The 23,417-nt window shown below is 37.2% G+C and overlaps 1 protein-coding gene across 1 annotated transcript; it reads left to right on the top strand.

Annotated features, from left to right (window-relative positions):
• Positions 1 to 9,675: 9,675 nt before the first annotated feature.
• On the top strand, positions 9,676 to 21,230 carry OPRK1 (opioid receptor kappa 1; the record flags this gene model as incomplete). The annotated part of the gene is given in 4 exon segments (XM_081949900.1): positions 9,676 to 9,938; positions 14,503 to 14,855; positions 18,700 to 19,229; positions 19,233 to 21,230. Coding segments are annotated over 4 exon segments (1,233 nt in total). The 3' UTR covers positions 19,320 to 21,230.
• Positions 21,231 to 23,417: the final 2,187 nt, after the last annotated feature.

Here is a 23,417-nt window from a genome sequence, read left to right as displayed (position 1 = left end):
TTTTTCCAGTTGATTAGATTTCCCCAGTGGCTATTCAAAAAAGGTTAATTGCAATACATTCTATATTCAATATGCAATAAATGTGAAGGCACATGGATATATTTGCTTTGGCACTACCTTTTATGTTAGACAAGTATTTTTCAAACTTGGCAACCTTAAGATGTGTAAGCTTCAACTCCCAAAATTCCCCAGCTAGCATGGTTCACACATCTTAAAGTTGTCTAGTTTGGAAAATCTGTATTAACTTGTCCCACTTAGATGTTTATATGTGATACTGTTTTGTTTGAAAATTAATATATGTTTGATTTTAGAGTATGTATTCCCAAAATAATAGAGGAATATGACTCTATAGGTGATTATCAAATAATTGTAAAACATTGCTACTAATCTGCATGACAAAAGGCTCTGGGACCAAACTAAACTTTGCATGTAATATTTATATGTATCCTTTGTTTTATTCCATGTATGTCAATGCACATTTAATGCCATTCATCCCTGCTCCAGTTTCTCTCTGTCTTTTTCCATATGAGTTGCACGACATGAAATATGTCCCAGGGATTTTTTTTTTTGGACTATTCATAAGCAGGAAAACTGGGTTCCCTTAGCAACAAGAAAGAATTTCATGAAAACTATTAAAACACCTTCCAGTATTTTTCCTTTGTTGGCCCAAAGAAACTTAAAGAATAATACTATAGAGAAGTCAAATATATCAAACAACCAGGCTAGACATGAATACATTCATAGATACTGAATACTGGATAATGGATTTTCTCTCTTCTGTCAATTTCTAGGTTGCAATGCCCAAGAAGCAGGGATATATCATTTCATAATTTGCGCCCTGGACAACCCACCCCCTCTGGCCAGGCAGAGCACTGCTCACTGACTCAGCGGTATCCCGAAGGTGCCAAGCCATGGGAACCGGGGGGAGGCAAAGGTGATCGCTGGGATACTGCTAGGTTGGTGAGTGGCTCTGTTTCTAGCTGAAGAGGGGGGTTGCTTGGTGGCTGCTCTCTTGCAAGTGGGCTCCCAAAGAGCCGGGCACAGCCTCATGGGTGAATGGCTGTGTTGTGCTGTCTCAGCAGTGCAACACAGCAGCCATGAAGCGACCACACTCATGAGCAGCCACCCGGCAAACCCCCTTTCCATCTGGGCACAGCGTCATTCACTGACCTAGGGGTATTGCCAAGCCACATGAATGCCTGTTTGCCGCCGCCCGACTCCCATGGCTTGGCGCCTTCGAAATGTCAGCGAATTGCACTCTGCACAGCTGGAGAGGGGGGTTAGGCGAGCGGCTGTTCCACTCTCGCTCACGCGCCTCCCAGCCTCACGATGCCCTGGCCCAGCTCTCCCTGCAGAGCCAAGGCACCTCCGCTGCCGCCACTGCTGCATGGCTTTCTCTGCAGCTTCCAAACCGAGTCTTCCGGCAGTGGCCGCTCTGGGCGTACACTGTATGGTTGTGGGCCAGCTACCAGCAGAGCATACAACCTTACAGCGTATGCCCAGAGTGGCCACTGCCAGAAGACTCAATTTGGAAGTCACAGAAAAAGCCATGAGGCAGCGGTGGCAGCAGAGGTGCCCTGGCTCTGCAGGGAGAGCTGGGCCAGGCCATCGTGAGGCTGGGAGGCGCAGGAGCGGAACAGCCACTTATGCAACCCTCCTCTCCAGCCATGCAGAGTGCCATTCACTGGCATTTCGAAAGCGCCGCAGCGAACAGGCTCTAACATGGCTTGGTGGTACCCCTATGTCAGTGAATGGCATTTTGCCTGGCTGGAAAGGGGATTTGCCGAGTTGCTGCTCGAGAATATTGTCGCTTCATGGCTGCTGTGTTGTGCTGCTGCGACAGTGCAACCCAGCCATTCACCCATGAGGCTGTGCCCAGCTCTTTGGGAGCCGCTTGGAAGAGAGCAGCTGCCTGGCACCCCCAAAACAATAAACCCACCCCTCATAGTAAGGCCCAAGCCATATTTTGTGGGTAAAAAGAAAATAAGAACCTGTCTTATTTTCAGGGAAACACGGTAGTTCTAAGCATCCCATTCTGTAAACCCCAGTAAGAGAATACAAAAATTAAAATGGATTCAGCTTAAATTTTATTGCTCACAATAAAGAAATTCTCAAATAAATGATTGGATTTAATCAAATCTGAACAAACAATTTAGAAAGTCATTTATTTGCTAAGAATCATAGAGCATAATGTTAAGTCTAGCGATTAGAACAACCTGAACATGCTCACTGTAATATTATATTCAGGAAAAGAATATTTTATTCAGTTTCATCAAGATATAAACACCTTACTTTATTGGGCATATATATTTCTCTGGAACATACTACACATTAAGGTGTTTGGAAAAGGGAGATATTAAAAAATAAATCTGCAGAAAGCATGCTCAGCTGGACATGAAGTCGTTCTTAGTTAAATAAGAATCTTGTATGAAATACCCTGGTTCCCCAAAAATAAGCCCTCCCCGAAAATATTGCAACACAGCAGCAGCCATGAGGTGACTACTCTTGCTGCCTCCTGCACCTCAAAAATAATAAGACCTCCCTGAAAATAAGGTCAAGTGCTTATTTTGGGGGTCAAAATAGAAAAGAAAATAAGACCTTGTCTTATTTTCGGGGAAACGTGGTAATACTTTGTGCAATAAAAATAAAGCTCAGTTTTGATGTGTTTAAAGAAAAGAGAAATCTCAGAATTATGATATTTGTGCAGATTTTCTGGATTTAATTTCTTCAGAAAAATACTTCCTACTTTCAGCTTTGCTTTTAATATAATTCAGATGTTCTCACTTTCTTAGAAGATTATTACAAGTTAATTAGTACAGGAACATCACCGTATAAATGATATGAATGCCCAATCAAGGCCATGATGTACTTTAATGCCATAATTTCGGCTATATTTGGAATACAAATTTCTTTCATCAGGCTAATTTTACATGTTTATTTTTTTAAAATTAAGCCAAAATTTGGTTGTTTTTGGATTTTACTGAAGAAAGCTGATGCATACATTTTTTAAAAAAATATAATAAAGGTTATCTTCAAGGATGAAGAATCCATTTACCATTTTCTTTACTGTATTTTGTATCTGAAAAACATAACACTTTAAGAGAAGATGTGATTACAAATTCATTAATTTTGCTATGGACTAATAAAGTCTCTTGGTTCTGTTATAATAATATATGGCAAGTAGTATCTCTTAAAGAGGAGACATTATTCTATAGCATAAGACAGACAGCCTAAAATTATAGTTTAACAGCTAACTTTATGGTTATAGCAGTGCACAATCTTAAAAGTATAATTAAGTTAAACTATGGATTATATGTCAGTATTGATATATGTTTGTGTATGCGTGCATGTGTTATACCATCATTACATTTAAGTGCTCGGATAATATTTGCATGATCACACTTTATACACCTAGTGCGCCTTTTATTTCTCTTTCAGTATATGACCATATCATATATTTATGTCAAATATGCAACTGCAGAAAAAACAATTGCTACCAACCTGCCTTCCATTGAGAACCTGTACACTGCACGAGTCAAAAAGAGAACCATGAAAATATTTACAGACCCCTCGCATCCTGGACATAAATTGTTTCAACTCCTACCTTCAAAACAACGATATAGAGCACTGCACACCAGGACAACTAAACACAAGAACAGTTTTTTCCCGAATGCCATCACTCTGCTAAACAAATAATTCCCTCACCAATGTCAAACTATTTACTAAGGCTGCATTACTATTACTATTAGTCTCCTCATCGTTCCTATCACCCATCTCCTCCCACTCATGACTGCAGGACTGTAACTTGGTTGCTTATATCCTTACGATTTATATTGATATTGATTGTTCCCCGATAGCTTGTTTGTACCCTATGACTATCATTAAGTGTTGTACCTTATGATTCTTGACAAATGTATCTTGTTTTTTTAATGTACACAGAGATCATATAGATCAAAGACAAATTCCTTGTGTGTTCAATCACACTTCCAATAAAGAATTCTATTCTATTCTATTCTATTCTATTCTATTCTATTCTATTCTATTCTATTCTATTCTATTCTATTCTATTCTATTCTATTCTATTCTATTCTATTCTAAATGACAAGAGTATGAATTAAGAATAAGCAGATCTACCTTTTCATAAAGTGTTTCTTCAAATATAGGACAATTTTGTTTTTCAGTTGTATTTCAGTCCTTGAAATGTAAGCTTTCTTACTGCCATAATTTCTGAATCAAGTGGCATAATTTTGGAATGATAATGGAGAAATACTTTTAGCTGATCTGTAGAAAAATTCATTGACATCTATATTAGCTTCTGTTATCCAGAAATGGAGATAATTTTTCCCCATAATATATGACTGTATTCCGTGGGAATTAAGTTCCCAAACTACCTAGGAATGTTCCAACTAATTTAAAAGTTGATGCTATTTTTATTCTAATTTTTTAAAATTTCTTTACATCTTCCTTTTTTATTTTTCTTCAACTTTTCTTCTTTTCTTACACTTTTGTTTTTTCTTTGATTTTTCTCTCTCTGTACTTCCTTTGTGTCAGTTTTTTTCTTCTTGTTTAATTTTTTTAATAAACATATATACTGAAATATAAATAAAATGTTTTTGGTTCTACTACATTTAATCCTGTCATATATACTTCATTATTATCATGGGCTTTAGCTTTAAACATATACAGGTAGTCCTCAATCTATGACCACAACTGAGCCCAAGATTTCTGTTGTTAACTGAGATGTTTGTTAAGTGAGTTTTGCCCCAGTTTACGACCTTTCTTGCCTCAGTTGTTAAGTGAATCATTGCAGTTGATATGTTAGTAACCTGGTTGTTACTAACCTGACTTCCCCATTGACTTTGCTTGTCAGAAGGTCACAAAAGGTGATCACAGCAATGATCCCCAATATGAATCAATTGCCAAGCATCTACATTTTGATCCCATGATCATGGGGATGCGGCAAAGATCGTAACTGTGTAAAACAGTCATTAAGTCACTTTTTTCAGTGCCGTTGTGACTTTGAATGGTCACTAAATGAACTATTGTAAGTCGAGGACTATATGTACGACTATTTCATTCACTTGTTTACTCAATAACGCTTCCTGTTTTTTCTGTTGGAGCCTTTAGCATCTTAGGAAGTCATGCTTTCCTTTCAAGAATTAATGACATTTGACAGCTTTTTCATTTCTGATCTTAATATCTACAAATTGGCCATGGCAGGGAATCATCACCGGGAATGCCTTTGTCTATAAACCTAAATAAATAAAATATAAAATAAATAAAAATCTTAGGTGATTCAGAGTTCCAGCTCACATTTGCAGAAATGTGTGTTTAAGGCTTTATCACTGCAGACATCCACACACTGACCGTCTGGATTGTACAACATAGTGGGGGAACAGTGAAGGTTCAGACAAACAGTTTAACCAGGTTGTCTTAGGAAAGCATGGGACGCCCTATCTATTCACTTAAAAATGATATCTACCCAGCTTACAGTATATCAATCTCTAGATGGCTCCAAATCAATTAAAGCATATTATTATCAACAATCAAACAATGTAATACATATCTTACATGTCATATCCTAAACCAACATTATCCTACAAATTTATCCTTTTATAGGATAAATGCAAAAATGAAAAAAAAATGCAGATTTAAAAATACACTATGAAAATTGAACCAAACACAGAAAGATTTATGCTTGGGATGTTTGCGTAGAATATGTCACCATAATATTATGGCACCTGAAATTCTTCTTCTGAATGTAATTTTGATTCCTTCCGTCCTCATAATCCTCCTGTTCTGTAGCATTCAATATTGTAAAGCACCTTTTAACAAACACTGGATATCCTTTAACTGCAGATTTATGAGTTACTTTGAATCCCGTCAAACAAAAAGGAAAAACACATTATTCATTTCTACAAGGGGAGAATACAGTATATCACAAAAGTGAGTATCCTCCTCACATTTTGTAAATATTTAAGTATATCTTTTCATGTGACAACACTGAAGAAATGACACTTGGCCACAATGTAAAATAGTGAATATTGTATAACAGTGTAAATCTGCTGTCCCCTCAAAATAATGCAACACACAGCCATTAATGTCTAAACTGCTGGCAACAAAAGTGAGTACACCCCTAAGTGATAATATCCAAATGGAGCCCAAATAGCCATTTTACCTCCCTAGTGACATGTGACTCCTTAGTGTTACATGGTCTCAGGTGTGAAGGGGGAGCAGGTGTGATAAATTTGGTGTTATTGCTCTCACTGTCTCTCATACTGGTCACTGGAAGTTCAATGTGGCACCTCATGGCAATGAACTCTCTGAGGATCTGAAAAAAATGAATTATTGCTTAACATAAAAATGGCCTAGGCTATAAGAAGATTGCCAAGACCCTGAAACTGAGCTGCCGAATGGTGGCCAAGACCATACAGTGGTTTAACAGGACAGGTTCCCCTCAGAAAAGGCCTCATCATGATCAACCAAAGAACTTGAGTGTCCATGCTCAACGTCATGTCCAGAGGCTGGCTTTGGGAAATAGATGTATGAGTGCTGCCAGCATTTCTGCAGAGATTGAAGGGGTGGGGGATAAGCTTGTCAGTGCTCAGACCATACGCCGCAAGCTGCATCAAATTGGTCTGCAGGGCTGTCATAGCCTCTTCTAAAGATGATGCACAAGAAAGCCCGCAAACGGTTTGCTGCAGACACGCAGGATAAGGACATGGATTTCTGGAACAATGTCATGTAGTCCGATGAGACCAAGATAAACTTATTTGGTTCAGATGGTGTCAAGCATGTGTGGTGGCAACCAGGTGAGGAGTACAAAGACAAGTGCACTCATGGATATTGTCAGAATACAATTGGGTATTTCAGTGGTGCGCTATAATAAAACTCAACAGAAATGGTTAAAAGAAGATAGACAGGCAGGTAATTAGATTGTCTTTTCATCTCTAAAACCTACCAATTAGTTTGAATTGCATCTTGGCAGAGAATACCATATAAGCCAAAGAAAAGACAGATGAGGAAAATATAGAAATATATATATGTTGTATTTGTGCTGATAAATAAATAACCCCTGGGCATACCAGGAGTTGTAACACACACACATACATACATACATACATACATACGTGTGTATTTGTGTTACAACCCCTGGTATGCCCAAATATGGGAGGGAGCTCACTACTCCCTCTTTCTGTCATTCAGCTCATCACAGAAAACCATCCAGGCAGAAACCCATATTTTTATTTTTAATGTTGCCTTTTTATAATTGTGTTGTTTGTTTGTTTGTTTGTTTATTATTTATTTATTTATTTATTTATTTATTTATCAGCACAAATACAATATATAACTATATATAACTATATAATATATAACTATATAATATATAACTATATATAACTATATATAACTATATATAACTATATATAACTATATATAACTATATATAACTATATATAACTATATATAACTATATATAACTATAACTATAACTATAACTATAACTATAACTATAACTATAACTATAACTATAACTATAACTATAACTATAACTATAACTATAACTATAACTATAACTATAACTATAACTATAACTATAACTATAACTATAACTATAACTATAACTATAACTATAAATAAATAAAATAAACATATTTTCAAATGGTATCATTCTTTTGAATGTCACGTCAGTGGCTTGAATCAATGGAAAAAATATATATATTTAGATGGTATAGAACTAGGGTGGTAAAACTGGGTGAGAAGTTTCCTCAATGAGCTGGTGTACCAGTAACTCACATGCGAGAGGGTCCTACTACCCCATTCATGTATTTTTGCCTCAACAGTAGGTCTGAACAAAAAATAATCTTTGGGATATCAAATGAATCTTTTTTTCTGATACAGATTTGGAACATAAATCCAATATTATCTCTGTTTCTGCAAATAGAAGGGCTGATGGTAAAGGTACTGGGATCAGGGTTGAATCCATAAGGAACACTGAATTTTCTATGCTAGGATTATGTTGGCGGTGATCAGTTTAGACCAGTAGCTCTCAATTTTAAGATGTCTTGACTTCAATTCCCAGAATTCCCCAGCCAATATGTTGGGAAGTTGAAGTCCATACGTTTTAAAATTCCCAAAGTTTAAAAACAGAAGTATAGACTGACTTTCAGATGGGATTCCATTTTGCCAAATTGGAACCCAAAATTAGAGTTTTCTCTTTTTTGTGGCTTTTGTGGCTGAGGATCAACTTTCATTTCATTTTTGGAACTTTATTACAAATGTTATAAATATGGTCTCTAAACATCATGTTATTTCTTTAGAAAGTAAATAGTTACTGATGTATGCTCACTATAACACTAAAATTTATAACAAAAATATAACAACACTTTATAACAAAAAGGGAAAGTGAGAAATATTATTCAATGTATGTTCAATGTACAGATATGAATGTTAATCTGTCTCATCCATTCTGAGATATTTGGGATGAAGGATAATTTTGTCTTCCTTTCTTAATATGGATTGAACAAAGGTGTGTGCTGTGCATGTGTTGTGAAATGCCAGCAAATTAGGGAGCAGTCTTGAATGCTTAAATATGTGTCATGAGCAAACAGATATGCTTTATAGGAGATGTCTGTTTATCATTGCCTCTCATAGCCTTAACCCTAATTAACTGTCAAGGGGAGAAGGATTCAATTGTTTGAAAATCTAAAGCACTGGGAAATGATTACGATATAGAACAAGAAAGCAACGTGGAGGGTGGGGGAAAATAATCTTCCAGAAGCTGTAAGATTGGCTGTCTCAACCCTTACTTAATACTTTGTCTGCCTTCTGGTGTTTAGGAAGTAGTCATGTGAGCGTGGAAGAGAATGTGTGCAAGGACTGCTAGAATACGGAGCTTAGAGAGTGCGAGGGGAGACAGGCAAGTGTGTTAGAGACGCTTTAGTAGAAAGGGGAAGTGCAGCCTGCTGCAGTTACAGCTCCTGCAGCTTTGGAGTGAAAGCTTGCGATCCAGCTTGATATCCCATCTGCTCTGCATTCCCAGAAGGGCAAACCTTTCTTGGTGCAAAAATACTCCAATGCTAAGAGGACAAAGGAATAGGGAAAGGAGGCTTTTCAACTGATGAGAATATCTGCTGGGAGACCCTCGTAGTTTTCCTGCACTTAAGGTAATGCTGTGACTTATTTTATTTCTCTATCTTTTTAATTTTTCAAGAGGAAAGAATCCCTTCTTCTTTGATAAGAAAACTCAGCTTTTTCATCTTCAAGAACTTATCAAGCTTTTGGAGCTACCTCATATTAAAGTCCCTAAAAGTATCAGACCTTTTTTTATGTGTTTTGTTTGGCTCCTTGACCCAGCATCTAACAGAGCTTGGATTAATCCTATGTTGTCCCGTTAATTTCCAGTGGGTTAGATTTAAAAAAAATTAAATACTTTTGATTTGGCCACTAAGCAATTATTTTATTAAATGCTGATATCCATGAGATGATGATGATGATGCCTCCCATCACACTAAAGATGTCAGGACTGAAGGAATGTAATTTTAGTGGGGATTTTTTTGGTGAGGGGATTGGTTCTTCTCTTCTTTTCTCTTTTCTCTTTCTAGGTATTTATCTATTCCTTTCATTCTCTTTCTGCCATATCTTTTACTATAGGGCTGGAAGGAGAATTCCCCCATGGAATCTCCAATGTACATATTTCGTGAAGAGCTGAGTCCCACCTGCCCCCCAGGCTTTTGCCCTTTTCCAAGTAGGACCAGCCACAGCTGGCTTGCAGACTGGGAAGAATATGGCAACAGCAGCAAAGGTGGATATGAGGACTTACAACAGAATCAGACCAATATCTCCCCAGCTATTCCTATCATCATCACAGCAGTCTATTCTATAGTCTTTGTGGTAGGCCTGGTGGGCAACTCTCTGGTTATGTTTGTCATCATAAGGTAAGTAGTATGAAAGGAAATTATGTAAAGGGGAAATTCTTATTGCAGAAAGAAGAGATCAATGAAGGGAAAGAACATAAGAAAACCAGAAAGCTAACTGCTCCCTGATTAATTATTGCATCTAAGGGGACAGTTTGTAGAGTGGTGGTAAAGTGCATGTTTTGGACTCAAAAGGTTGCATTTTTAATCCTTAGCATTTTGAGAAACAATGGAAAAAGTGTCACCTTAAATCCTGGAGTCTGCTAGCAACAATAGTATTGTGGCTAACTTTGTTAACATTTAAATGTCAAGATTCTTCAGGTGCTGCTTAGTGGAGCATATTAGAGAATAATTTATAAATAGGTATATGGAGATGGTTGAGGTAAGGATTGAAGGGGGAGAAAATTATTTCTTCACAGAAGTGTTATCTTCTGTTTTGCTTAGCTGATGCAGCAAGTGGATAGCTCTTCTGGATACCCAAGTGAAGTAGGAATGGCCATTAGTAATACCTGGAAAGGACACCTTCACAGAATAACAAGATTGTCATGAGATTGGGAAGTTGAAAGACATTCCATAATGGTACCAGCAAGCCAGTTTTGTTCTGGGGCTCTTTTGGGGTAAAAAATAGTCTAGAACAGTGTTTCTCAACCATGGTGACTTTAAGGTGGGGGGATTTTGATTCCCAAAACTGGGGAGCTGGGGAAACTGTGAGTTGAAGTCCACCCACCTTAAAATTGCCTAGGTTCAGAAAAATTGGCCTAGAATTATTAAAATAAATACAAGAATGGAACATGGGACGTGTAGTAAGTATCCAGTTTTCTGGCTGTTCTGTGCTAGTCCATGGAGTCTAGAGAGATTCTAGATTTAATGAAATCATTATACGTAATTTTGCTTCATACAAGAGTCATTGTGGATATACTTCTATTTACAGGGTGCGAGGTGGAAAAATGGTGGTGACAAAACATTGCAGCTAGTAAACTGAACAAAACCTGAGATTCCACCCCCCCTTCCAAATCTTTAAAACAGTTTCTGCAGTTTTTATTTAGTTAAGTATTAGTGCTCAAGTTATGTTCTAAAACTGACAATATTCTAAAAATTCATTTTTATAAAAGTGCTAGCAACTATGTGGAACAACACAAGAGAAACCTTGTCAATAAATAAGAAATTATATTTTCTATCTTAAAGTCATCTACAAACTGAAGCTGATTCTGGTACTTAATTCAATACACCGATGTTGCTTTCTTGGCAAAAAAGGATTAACCACCTTCTTCTGAGATGTTTCCTAGTCTAATTTAGGTTTTAGCTTGTTTTTGTCTTTTTAATACTTTAGTACTTTCTCTTCCTGTATTTGCAAACAATCTATTACCTGTGATGAATTTACAGCGTACCTATTTTGATTAAAACTTCATCTATCATGGGGTATTCAAGCTCGGCAGCTCGTTCTCTGCTTGAAATCCAATAAAAAGTGTTGATAAATTAGAAATAAGGCAGATGGTGAAAATATTTCAGAATAATATTAAACAGAGAACTTGCACTGTTTATTTTCCAACAGAGATCATTCTAGAGAAATGCCTATAAATAAGTGCAATACACAACAATCCTATTGCTATTTGTCAGGGGAGTGTCCGATCTAGAGTATTTCTCCTGTCTTTTCTGATGCAACAAAGTTGTAATCAAAGGAAGAGATACAAACACGGGACTCAAGCACTTATCCTAATTTAGGGATAGGAAAGTGCTGAGATACAATTGCAATTGATTGAACACTTAATTCTTTAGTTTCTTGAACTGACATTCACTGTTAACCTGTAAGCAGTGACTCACTTCCTTCAGGTTTTGTTTTGTTTTCAATTCTGCTTCTTGATCTTTTAGCAAACCAAGTTCAATCTCAGAATTATCGTCCACAAAACTAGCAGACATTTTCTGAAATAGCATTGTACAGATATGTGTAGTAGACACAAAATTTAATCAACAAACCACTCTACCTTTTACTGAGAATCTAATCTATGTTGGCCTGAAATGCATTCTATGATGACTTGCAATCACTTTATATCTTAGATGAGCATTCCCAAATTCCACAGGTCCCATAATCCCTTACCTCACATTTGGCTATATTGACTCAAGAATATGAGATTTGAACTTCAGGACCCTAGATACAAGCTCTTTTCAACAAACACAGCATTTGTGAGTTTTGCCTTTTATCATTAGAATTTCAATAGATTGTAACATTCTACTGCAAATCTCTGTTTCATTCTTTCCAAAAAAATTTCTTTGATTCCATGAGGCTCTAAAGACATGCTAAATTAATAGCATTTGCAGCTGCATTTGCTTCTCTCTTTTTTTCTATCAATTACAGATGCTTTTAAGAAGTTATCATTGTTCCATTTTGTTTAACTGCAACACTGTCTGGCTTCTCTGGCAAACTCGGGAATACTCATATGCCTTCAAATACAATATCCAGTGTATGGAATTCTACTGAGCCGTAATAGTGTATGGAATTCTACTAAGCCGTAATAGTTCTGCACTACTTGTATTTACTAAGGACTATTACTTACGGAATTTCTAGTCCAAATGTTTTCTCAGCCATGAGAAGGTCAGCTAATTCCCAGACACTGCTCCCCTATAATATGGGGATATTGTGCTTTATGGTTAAACACATAAAATTGTTTAACACATATTTTTGCTATCTTCTCTGAGAAATTAAATAACTGCAATGGAGAAAAGGGGGCAATTTTGTTTAAATAAAGGCTAGAGATTTACGACCGGTCAAGTTTCTTTGATATGATAAATTTATTGATTAGCCTATAGGCCATATCAAAGCACAAGGTTCAAACACATATCGCCAATAGAATCTTATACAAACAATTTAAAATAAGAGTAAGGTAAAATACAATAGTTATAGGATAAAATACAATTTAATGCATAAATATATAAAATAGAATAAAATGACATAAAATTATATTTCGGTGTCACTGTTACAATCTACCCCAAAGGGGTCCATACAGATCTCAACCAATCCATTTTGTTTAAGTATTGTGCTGTGTTAAATGTTATTTTCAGGTTCTGGCCACGCATAAAGTAAGTTGTTTTGATATGGGGACCCCAATGGGTCCTTCGTTTGGTATATGGACTAAGGTACTTGTCTCTCACTCCCTTATACAAGCAACAGTCCAATAGGATGTGAGCCAGGTCCAGTTGAAAATAGTTCAATTAAGTGAAGCTTGGCATCATCCCTCCTTCCCTCACTTTGCAATCTGCAGATAGCAAGAAAAAAAACAAAATTTCACAGAAGTCAAAGCAACCATCTTGTGGTTTCCAGTGATGTTGTGCCTAGCTTTTGTAGCTGTGTGCCTGGCTCTCTTTCTCACAAAGGGCAGCAGCAGCATCTAGTACAGTGGTTCTCAACCTTCCCAATGCCGCGACCCTTTAATACAGGTCCACATGTTGTGGTGACCCCCAACCATAAAATTGGTGTCTCGGTTCCTAAGACCATCAAAAATATGTGTTTTCCGATGGTCTTAGGCGACCCCTGTGAAAGGGTTATTTGACCCCCAAAGGGGTCCAGACCCACAGGTTGAGAACTACGGATCTAGTAGCTACTGGCTTCTCTTGCTCTTGTTGTGACAATGCCTTTCATGAACGTAACTAATCTTTTAAACAAAAGTGGAATTGGAACAGGCATATGCAAACTGCAATGAAATAGAGCAGATAGACTTGAGAAATGGGAACAATGCTCAGAGCTGTGCATCATGACTTCTTTCTAGTATCACTAGAGGCACCTGCCTGCCCGCGCTCCTTACTGGTATTTGAGGTTTTGGGGGCTTCCGCGCACACGCATGGGGCGTACGGCGCCTGCGTGATGCTCCTCCAAGCAGCTGGAGCATCGTGGGCGGTAAGTACCCATGTGCGTGCTGGGTGCATGTGCACGCATGCTGCACACGTTCACTGTCTTATTTACAATCTACTTTTCTCAAATGTGTTAAACTTTATGCAGTTCACACATCAGTCAAGATATTTTGCGTCGCAGAGGAATGTAACAAGAAGGAAATAGATTCAAACCATATAATTACAGCATCCTTTGTTTGGAGGACAAAAATATTTTATCTTTCTTTCCTCAAAGAAAAGGAAGCAAATATTATTTTCCTTATTTTTAACATGTGTTTTTAATAACGGTTTATTAAAAATTGGTGTAATAGCAGCATGTGATGGAACAGAATCTTATCCTATAGTATTCATCAAAACCGTAATTTGAGTTGATTTATATCTAAGTCTGGAGGTAACATTTATATGTTAAGGTTCAGCACAGACTCTATGTCATCATTATGGTGAGCAAAAGCAGCTGCACCACAACATGGAAAAGCAAACAATATATAAGTGAAGGCATGTGCCTTGTTTCCAGAGACTCCCATGCATTTTTATTCTTGCCAAAATATTCCCACATCAGAACCTCAAAGTAATAAACAAGTGCATCGTATTACCTTGAGGTAAGCAGCTTGGAGAGTGTATGTGTGTATCAAAATAGTATTGAAATACTAGTCTCTGTATTAGATTTATGGAGAAATATTTACAAACACTTCTTTTGTTTTAGGTACACAAAGATGAAGACTGCAACAAACATTTATATTTTTAATTTGGCTCTGGCCGATGCACTTGTCACCACAACTATGCCTTTTCAAAGTACCGAGTATTTAATGAACACTTGGCCCTTTGGGGATGTGCTGTGTAAAATAGTCGTTTCAATTGACTACTATAACATGTTTACAAGCATATTCACCCTGACCATGATGAGCGTAGATCGCTATATTGCTGTGTGTCACCCAGTGAAGGCTCTGGACTTTCGTACTCCTTTGAAGGCCAAGATCATCAATATATGCATCTGGGTCTTATCTTCATCTGTAGGCATTTCAGCCATAGTTCTTGGAGGTACCAAGGTCAGGGAAGGTGAGTACAAATATCGATTTTATATGTAGACCAGGGGTAGTCAACCTTTTTATACCTACTGCCCACTTTTGTATCTCTGTTAGTAGTGAAATTTTCTAACCGCCCACCGGTTCCACAGTAACGGTGATTTATAAAGTAGGGAAGTAACTTTACTTTATAAAATTTATAGAGCAGAGTTACAGCAAACCCCTACCGCCCACCATGGAAGCTGGAACGCCCACTAGTGGGCAGTAGAGACCTGGTTGACTATCACTGATGTAGATTGCAAAACTTTGGGTAAATTTTATTGTTGATTCCAATTCTGTGTGCTTTTCTGATTTACTCAGAATTAGCAGAAGAAATTCTATTTCTGAGAATCCCTCCTTTGAGGTCACCCCTCAAAGTCAGGAAATCGATTCCACTAGAGCACTCTTTATTGTTGTATGATATAATAACAAGATCTTGAAAGCCTGCCACAATTTCTTTCTGTCCTCTCTTATGCAATGCAGTCTCATGTCAGGATTATTTAAAGTCTCTTTCTATGCTTGCTACTTTCCCATGGTTGAAATATCATTTACAGTCTCGTTTGTCTTTTAAGAGATCTTGTATTCCTTTATCAACATTATCTTTATCTCCCTCTAATATTAAAAAAAGGAAAGCTTCGCTGGTGGTCACAGCTTCAGATTATTTATTTTATTTTATTTTATTTTACTATTTTTATTTTATAATTTTATTTTATTTTTATTATTTTATTTTATTTTAAAAATATTTATAGAAGCACCCATTATTCAACCACCTCTGGGCATCTCCCAACCAAATGATTTGACTAATTACAGACACATGAAAAGAACAAGGGATCAGGTTTTCACACTACTCAATACAATTCCGCTTAATAATACTATTTAAAAATTATAGGTTGAATTATAAATGAGTAGCACATCATGGCAAGTCATAATAGGATTTCTCTTGTTTTGACTTAGTATGCTGTAATTTATTCAATGAATTGTAGATAAACAATCTATGGCAGTCTAGTGCTACCAGATCTGGATTGCAAAAATCTGGACAAACATGAGATGGTAAGGAATTTTTTTTAGAATCTTCCCCCCCCCCCAATCTCTCCCCCCCCCGTCATGCACTCAGAGCTTGTTCTGTTTATTTCTGGATGTCTAGTGATCATCCAGATTCTCGAAGCTTTAAAGAAGAATTAAATTAATTAAAAAATAAAGTAATTCATTCACCAGTAAAATAATGTCAATAATAGCTATAGCACTTCGACTTATATACCACTTCATAGTGCTTTACAGCCCTCCCTAAGAGGTTTACAGAGTCAGCATATTGCCCTCAACAATCTGGTACCTTATTTTTCCCACCTCAGAAGGATGGAAGGCTGAGTCAACCCTGAGCCAGTCAGAATCAAACTGCGGGCAGTCGGCAGAGTTAGCCTGCAATACTGCATTCTAACCACTGCACCAGTTGCTCCTGGTTTGGCCCGGATTAGGCAAACTGGTAGCGGTGGTGGTGGGAGGCTCCACCCACCAGCCCAGACGCACCTGTGCATGCACAGAAATGTGGCGCGCATGCATGCGTGCACACATGCATGAGCGAACCAGTAGTAAAAAAAAAAAAGAAACCCACCACTACACTGCACCACTATGACTCTAAACAAAAACTATTTATCTAGCAGTTATAGTTAGCATTTACTTTTCTCAAAACTAGTATGTGATATGACAGTTAACTAAGGAGGCAAAATATTTTGAATTCACAGTGTTCCAGCAAAAATAATTGTTTCAAAGCAATTCTGAGGGGTTTTTTTGGGGGGAAGATGTATCATATTTGAAACAAGTTGGTTTTGAGTTCAAAATGGGACCTCTCAAATAAACAGGGCTAATTCAAAATACTTTGAATTTCAGATGATTTTTCACACTCCTATAACCCATTCCAAGCAACAATATCTGTAAATACATTTTCCATAGTCCTTAAATGAAGAATATGTGATTTATAGCATACACCAAGGATGAACCATGGTGATGCAGTGGTTAGAGTGCAGTACTGCAGGCTACTTCTGCTGACTTCCGACTGACTGCTATTTGGCAGTTCAAATCTCACCAAGCGCAAGGTGAGGAAATATACATACAGTGGAGAAATTATGTACAGTATGCAGTTTATATACACTGGATCAAAGAAGTATATTATTTTAAAAACTGCATTCTAAGCACTGGCATATTAATCTAGTTAAACCACAGGCTAAAGGAGAGAGGAGAGTAAAGAAGCATCTCAGTACAGAGTTGCTCCATGGGACCAAATAACATATGCCAGGCTAGTGAAGCTGTTCTCTATTAGTCCGTCCTCCCCCCAATACGTTCAGTATGGCAAGATTCTTGTAAAACAGGTGGTCCAAAATAAACTGCTTTGACCTTTTCATGGAGTTGTTCTGGTTTGTTGAACCTGACACCAATTGAAAACCTAAATTAAACTAAAAATAGAATTAAACTAAACTAAACTAAAACAAAACAAACCATAGTTGATGTACTGATGTCCTATGTGTCTATTTTATTTTATTTTCTGGGATGTTTTCTTAAATATTATAATCATACCAATGATTTTGAGACCAACAAGCTTCATGTTATGCAACTGTCTAGTTGGACCCAGTTAACTAGTTTCTGTGCACCAACCTTGTAATTTTCTGGGTCAAAGGCACTTCTTAAAAAACAAATGAGTAAAACCCATTTTTCTTTCTATTCAATTTAGAGAGCTGCATTATAATTGCAAATGGAATATTTTATTTTGCAGACATTTCTCAGCTGCACTTGTCACTTACATAACTCCTTAAAAGCTATGGCTTACCCTTCTAACCACTTAAGTTCTTTATTGGCAGTAGGATTGCCTGAAATTAATACATTTTTTGAAATACATTTGTAAAGTTCATCCATGAACTTCTGCAGAAGTATCAAGACTCTAGTGAGTGTTTTAGTAAGTAGCAAATCTATTATGGAGAGTGTAGGTTTGTAATTAGAAAAGATATAGTTAATTAACGTATTTCTAAACTTGGTTTCAGTAATGCAATAAAATATACAATACCCTAACTTATATTTACCCTGGTCCTTACGTTTTTTGCTTGAATGAAGGAACCGCTGTGCATACAACTAGTTGTTGACTTACAGACATTTGCTTAGCAACTCTTTGAAGTTACAACAGCACTGGAAAAAGTGACTTGTGACTATTCTTTGCATTTACAACTGTCACAACACCCCCATGGCCATGTGATCAAAATTTGGATTCTTGGTGGCCAGCAAAATACTTCTGACAAGCAGTCAATAGGGTAAGCTAAATTCACTTAACAACTATGCCATTCGATTAGCAATTATAGTGATTTGCTTAACAATCATGGCAAAGAAAGTTCATAACATTGGACACAAGTCTCTTAACAGCTGCCTTTCCTGGCAATGGAAATTCTGGGGCCAGTTGTGGTTCTAGGTCCAAGACTATCTGTAATTACTGTATATCCTTTGCATTTTACTGGAAGAAACTCAGTAAACATCTTTCAGATTTTATTAGAATTAATTTGCATTTGTGGGCCATAACGGAGGAGAGTTTCCATGTAAACTTCAGTTTAATCAGTGGAACCCTTATCCAGGGTATATTAAAATATGCCCGTTAATATTTCGCTTCTGATTTGTAAGAACGACTGTCAATACAAATGCAATAAAAAGAGAAAAGCAAACTTTATGAATCTTGCCTACAGAGCTTGATTTCAGCCTTCGAAAGTGATATGACTTTCTACGCTATTCTATGCTATTTGCTTTCTCTGAAATGGTTAATTTAACATATTCATTTGTTTTCTTCTTATGGGTCTCTTTATGTACAGATACCGGCAGCACGGAGTGTTCTCTTCAGTTTCCAGATGACGATTATGTCTGGTGGGACATCTTTATGAAAATCTGTGTCTTTGTCTTTGCCTTTATTATCCCAGTCCTAATTATTATAGTTTGTTACACTCTGATGATCCTCCGCTTGAAAAGTGTGCGGCTCCTGTCTGGATCACGAGAAAAAGATAGAAACCTCCGCCGTATCACTAGATTGGTTCTTGTTGTCGTTGCAGTTTTCATTATCTGTTGGACTCCCATCCACATTTTTGTGTTAGTTGAGGCTCTTGGAGATGTCTCACACAGCACTGCGGCTATTTCCAGCTACTATTTCTGCATTGCATTGGGCTACACCAACAGCAGTCTAAACCCCATTTTGTATGCTTTTTTGGATGAAAACTTCAAGCGTTGTTTCAAGGATTTCTGCTTTCCTTTTAAGATGAAGTCAGACAGGCAAAGCACCAGCAGAGTTAGAAACACAAGTCATAATCCTGCTCATGCTGGGACCGCTGATGGTACAAACAAGCCAGCATGACTAGTTGTGGAAATGTCATCATATTGTCCTCCTGGAAGAGAAGAATCCAATGATCTTGGATTAACGCAAATAACTACAGCAGTGTGAAATGGACAGTAAAAGGACCATTTGATATTATTTACAAAGCCCCACAGTTTCAACTGAAATATAGCCACCAAGATGTCCTTCATCTATGTTCACTGATGATAAATTCTGTTTCAACAGAACTTTGTATATCACAAAGTAATCATCTGGGGCAGAAGAAGAGAACTAGTTGTCGCCCCCCCCCACCTTTATGTATGTTTTATGTGGATGTTTTAGTGATTGCTGACATTTTTTATTAAGGAGTAATGTGATTTCAGCATATCACTAGTTTTATTGTACTTGTCAGAATAGCAAATCAGCACTTCCTTTTATTGATTATATTGACTGAGTATGCAGTAAATTTTCAGCTATTTATATGGCCATGAATGATGCAAAAATGTGACATGTAGCCTTCTATTGCAATGGTTTGGAAATTTCTTCTGAATGGATTCGCACAGTACTGTAATGACTGATATGGTGATAATGTGTCATGTGATCTACAGAAGAATTTTAATTGTGGATTTTCTATTTTCAATTAATAACTTTTAATTGGAGGGAACACTATATATGATGAATAAGGCAGTGTGAATTTTATTTATTTAAGCAATTTGTATTGTACTATTGGGGTGCCCTAATATTCATGGCTAGAGCTTAGTGTGAAAATTCTGTGTCTATTCTCCAGATGAAATAATGAAGTGTCAAGTAATTAAAGACTTTATTAAACCTGATGGACAACCAGCCTGTCCCAAACAAAATTCAATGAATGGTACAATCCGAGGTGTTAACATATATATAAAAAGGGATCATATATTAGTAAACACATCAATGCAATTGTGATATGCAGTCAAATCATGGAAATAGAAGGTCAATGTTTCCATTAGTCTCTATCAAATTAATTCATCTCATTCACTAACAAAGTTTATAAATGAGTGCAATTTTGTTAAGATGAAGCCTAATGAAAATACTTTTATTTAAAAAAACAAACTGGGCTGCTTAGTCTTTGTAATATAGATTGAAAAATTATATTGAAAAATAGATTGGATGATCACATATGGCTGCTTTGAGGTGTGGATTTTCAGCTTATTTTGGAACTCTAATATTTCTTAGTCACCCATACCAATCTAGGTTTTTTTTTCTTTTAACACGTCTAAAGGCCAGAAAAACCTGTGTCTAAAGAGGCACATATGCCTGGAGCTTTGTGAGTTGCATATGTTTCCTTGATGTTTTGTTGTACCCACTTTGCTTCAGATGCTTCTGGGTTTGTATGGAAGCCTCTTCTCACTATAGCAAAAGAGATAACCACATTGTGGCATTGGACCATCTATGCCTGATAGTTTCTTTCCATCCAGTAAGATTCAGCAAATGATAGACTTGAGGTTCCCTCAATTTAGCAATGCCACAGCATGGTATCTTAGAGGTGTGGCTTCTTGGTCCAACCCTTGTCCCCCCACTCAATTCCATCCCAAAGATCAAATAGTTCCCACCAGGATGATGTTCCAAAAAGCATTGAAAAGACTTTTCTCCCAGACCTTTTATGTTAGAGTGTCTGGTGGACCCTATAAGATTTTGTCTTGTTAAGTATGTTTTGTGTTTCCTGAATGTGATATATTTTTCTTTCTTTACTGTTCTGGCTTTGTATAATGTGAATTGCTGAGAGTTGTTTGGATGTGAGCATTCATTAAATATACCAGTATGTCAATCAATCTATCAATCAATCAAATCAGGATATGGTGATCTTGAGGTGTCATGGTGGAATATTAGATTTTATAAGCCAAAGGAGTTTCTCAGATTGGAATTTGGCAATATTTGGCTCCAGGATAATGTACTCATTGCCCTTTCCCATAGTTCTAATGTTTTGCATAGTAGCCCTTTTATAACTGCGCTTATCATGTCATTTCAAAATTTGCTTACCAACCTGTAATGAATTGAGATCCCTATTCTACCTAGAAGCCGCAACTAGAAATACTTGTTAAATATTAAAACAATAGAAGCATGTGCTATTTTTTTAAACTGTTCAATATGATCTTTACTATATAGGTCAGTGATGGCGAACCTTTTTTGGCTCGCGTGCCATAAGTGGGGGGAGCGCAGGGGGGTTGTGTGCGGGTGTGCCGCACCCATAATGCAATCCGCGACTCCCAGTGCGCATGCGCGCACTACAGGCGCTCCCCCTCCCATTTTTACATGCTTTTTTTGCCCTCCCCAGGCTCCTATAAAGCCTCTGGAGCCTGGGGAGGGCGAAAAATGGCTTTAAAAAAGGATGAACTCAGCTGGCCAGCACGGGCATGTGCGCTGGCCAGCTGACAGGGCAGGGCCTCGCGTGCCCTGACAAATGGCTCCGTGTGCCCACCTGTGGCACGCATGCCATAGGTTCGCCATCACTGATATAGGTCAACTGTAGAGGATATGGAAAGATAATTTACTCTTTCTCTCACTATTGTGATCCTCTTGAAAATGACTTTTCGCCTTGAAAATATTATTTCAATGTTTAAACTGTGACTCATCACTGTATTAACATAACTAATTTCACATTATTATTATTTTTAAAAAATAGTTACAGAGAGGAACTTGTAGGTCATTTGAGTCATTATTTTGCATGTAGCAGTTTCTAACAAGCAAATATATAAAAATGAGAACTTATATTAACCCAACTTAATAATAATGAATAATAATGAGCTTATAGCCCAACACAGCAGCCAATAGGTTAGACATAATGCAATGGGAATTGACAAGTGGAGAGTTAGTTTCAAGAAAGGAGGGTCCTAGTGGGGGAATTAAGAGGCTTTTATAGTCATATTCCAATTCCACTGTGGAATTCAGTACATTCAATGTCAAAAGGAGAAAGCAAGTTCAAAAGAAGAGTGGAGAAATAGGAGATTTCAGGAACTGATTTATCTTAAAAAACTATATATAAAAATATAGAATTCAACTAGAGACAGAGAAAGCAGAAAAATTAAAAAAAAACAGAGATTAATATACATCCATAAATCTTTGGGTAACCTTGTGGCTTGGAAAATCAGTCTGAGTCACTGGGTCATGCTATTCCTTAATATTACATCCATTTCCTGAACCAGGAGATCAGGGAAGATGTCTAAGGATACCCTGCTTCTTTGTCAGACTGCCAATTCATTAGCAATTAATTAGACAGGTTCGTTCTATACCACAAGGATCCCAGCTTCACCAGAGAAGTGAGCTATTTGCTACAAGGATAATTTCTGGCTTGAGCCAACTATTAGGATTAACCATTGCATGGGGCCACATAACAGGATGTATTTTGGAGAAAGAAGAAGACTAATGGGTTAATGGGAAATAAAAAAGAAATAGAAGAAGAAGAAGAAAAGGATGGATGGATATTAAACAAAAGATAGTTGCATCGAGAAGAAAGTTAAAGAAACAAGTGGAAGAGAACAAAACTGGAAAAAGATGAGGCTAAGAAAAGAGACATCTGGACAGAGAAAGAAATAAAAGACAGAGGACCCCTTCAGGAGTTAGGAGTAGTAAATGCACCAGGCAGACAGAATCTCCCTTCCAAGCAGGGAAGTATTCAGAATTTACAATATTGAAGTTTGCACCCAGTTGCATCCTTCCTTCTCCCACTTCTTCTCTTTTTATTAGCAAGTAGAAGATATTCTTTCCAGTAATTTACAGGGAACAATGGTGGTGATGGGAGAACCATTATTTTCCTATTGATAAACATGGAGATATTAAACACCATGAAGCAGAATTTTATTGCAGCCCACTTCCAGTGATCTAAGAACTGGAATGATGGCTGCTTATCTGTCTTTCCCCCCTCTTTCTCTGTTTGAATCTAACTAATATCATTGCTCTTGATTGTTAAATGTAATGGTAGTCCTTCATCTTAATCCTGATTTCTTTTCCCCGATTTCATCTTCTGTTGAAAAGAATCTAAACCTAGATTTGTTTTCTTCTACCTGACCCCAGATGTGGGGAATGTAGTGGGAATTCAATGGCAAACGGCAGTCTACCTCACATCCTCCAAGGTAATGTAGGATAGGATACATTGGATTATTGTAGCACCTCTGTACTCATACTAAGGTTCACTGCATGTCTTATATTGTTAACAGAACTCTCAGCTTCCTTCTCCTTCCCCCACGTCCTACT

Source organism: Natrix helvetica (assembly GCF_964273705.1).
Source record: "Natrix helvetica genome assembly, chromosome: 4".
Classification (NCBI taxonomy): Eukaryota; Metazoa; Chordata; class Lepidosauria; order Squamata; family Natricidae; genus Natrix; species Natrix helvetica.
The sequence above is the reverse complement of the archived record's forward strand: the minus strand, read 5'-3'. Positions and strand labels throughout refer to the sequence as shown.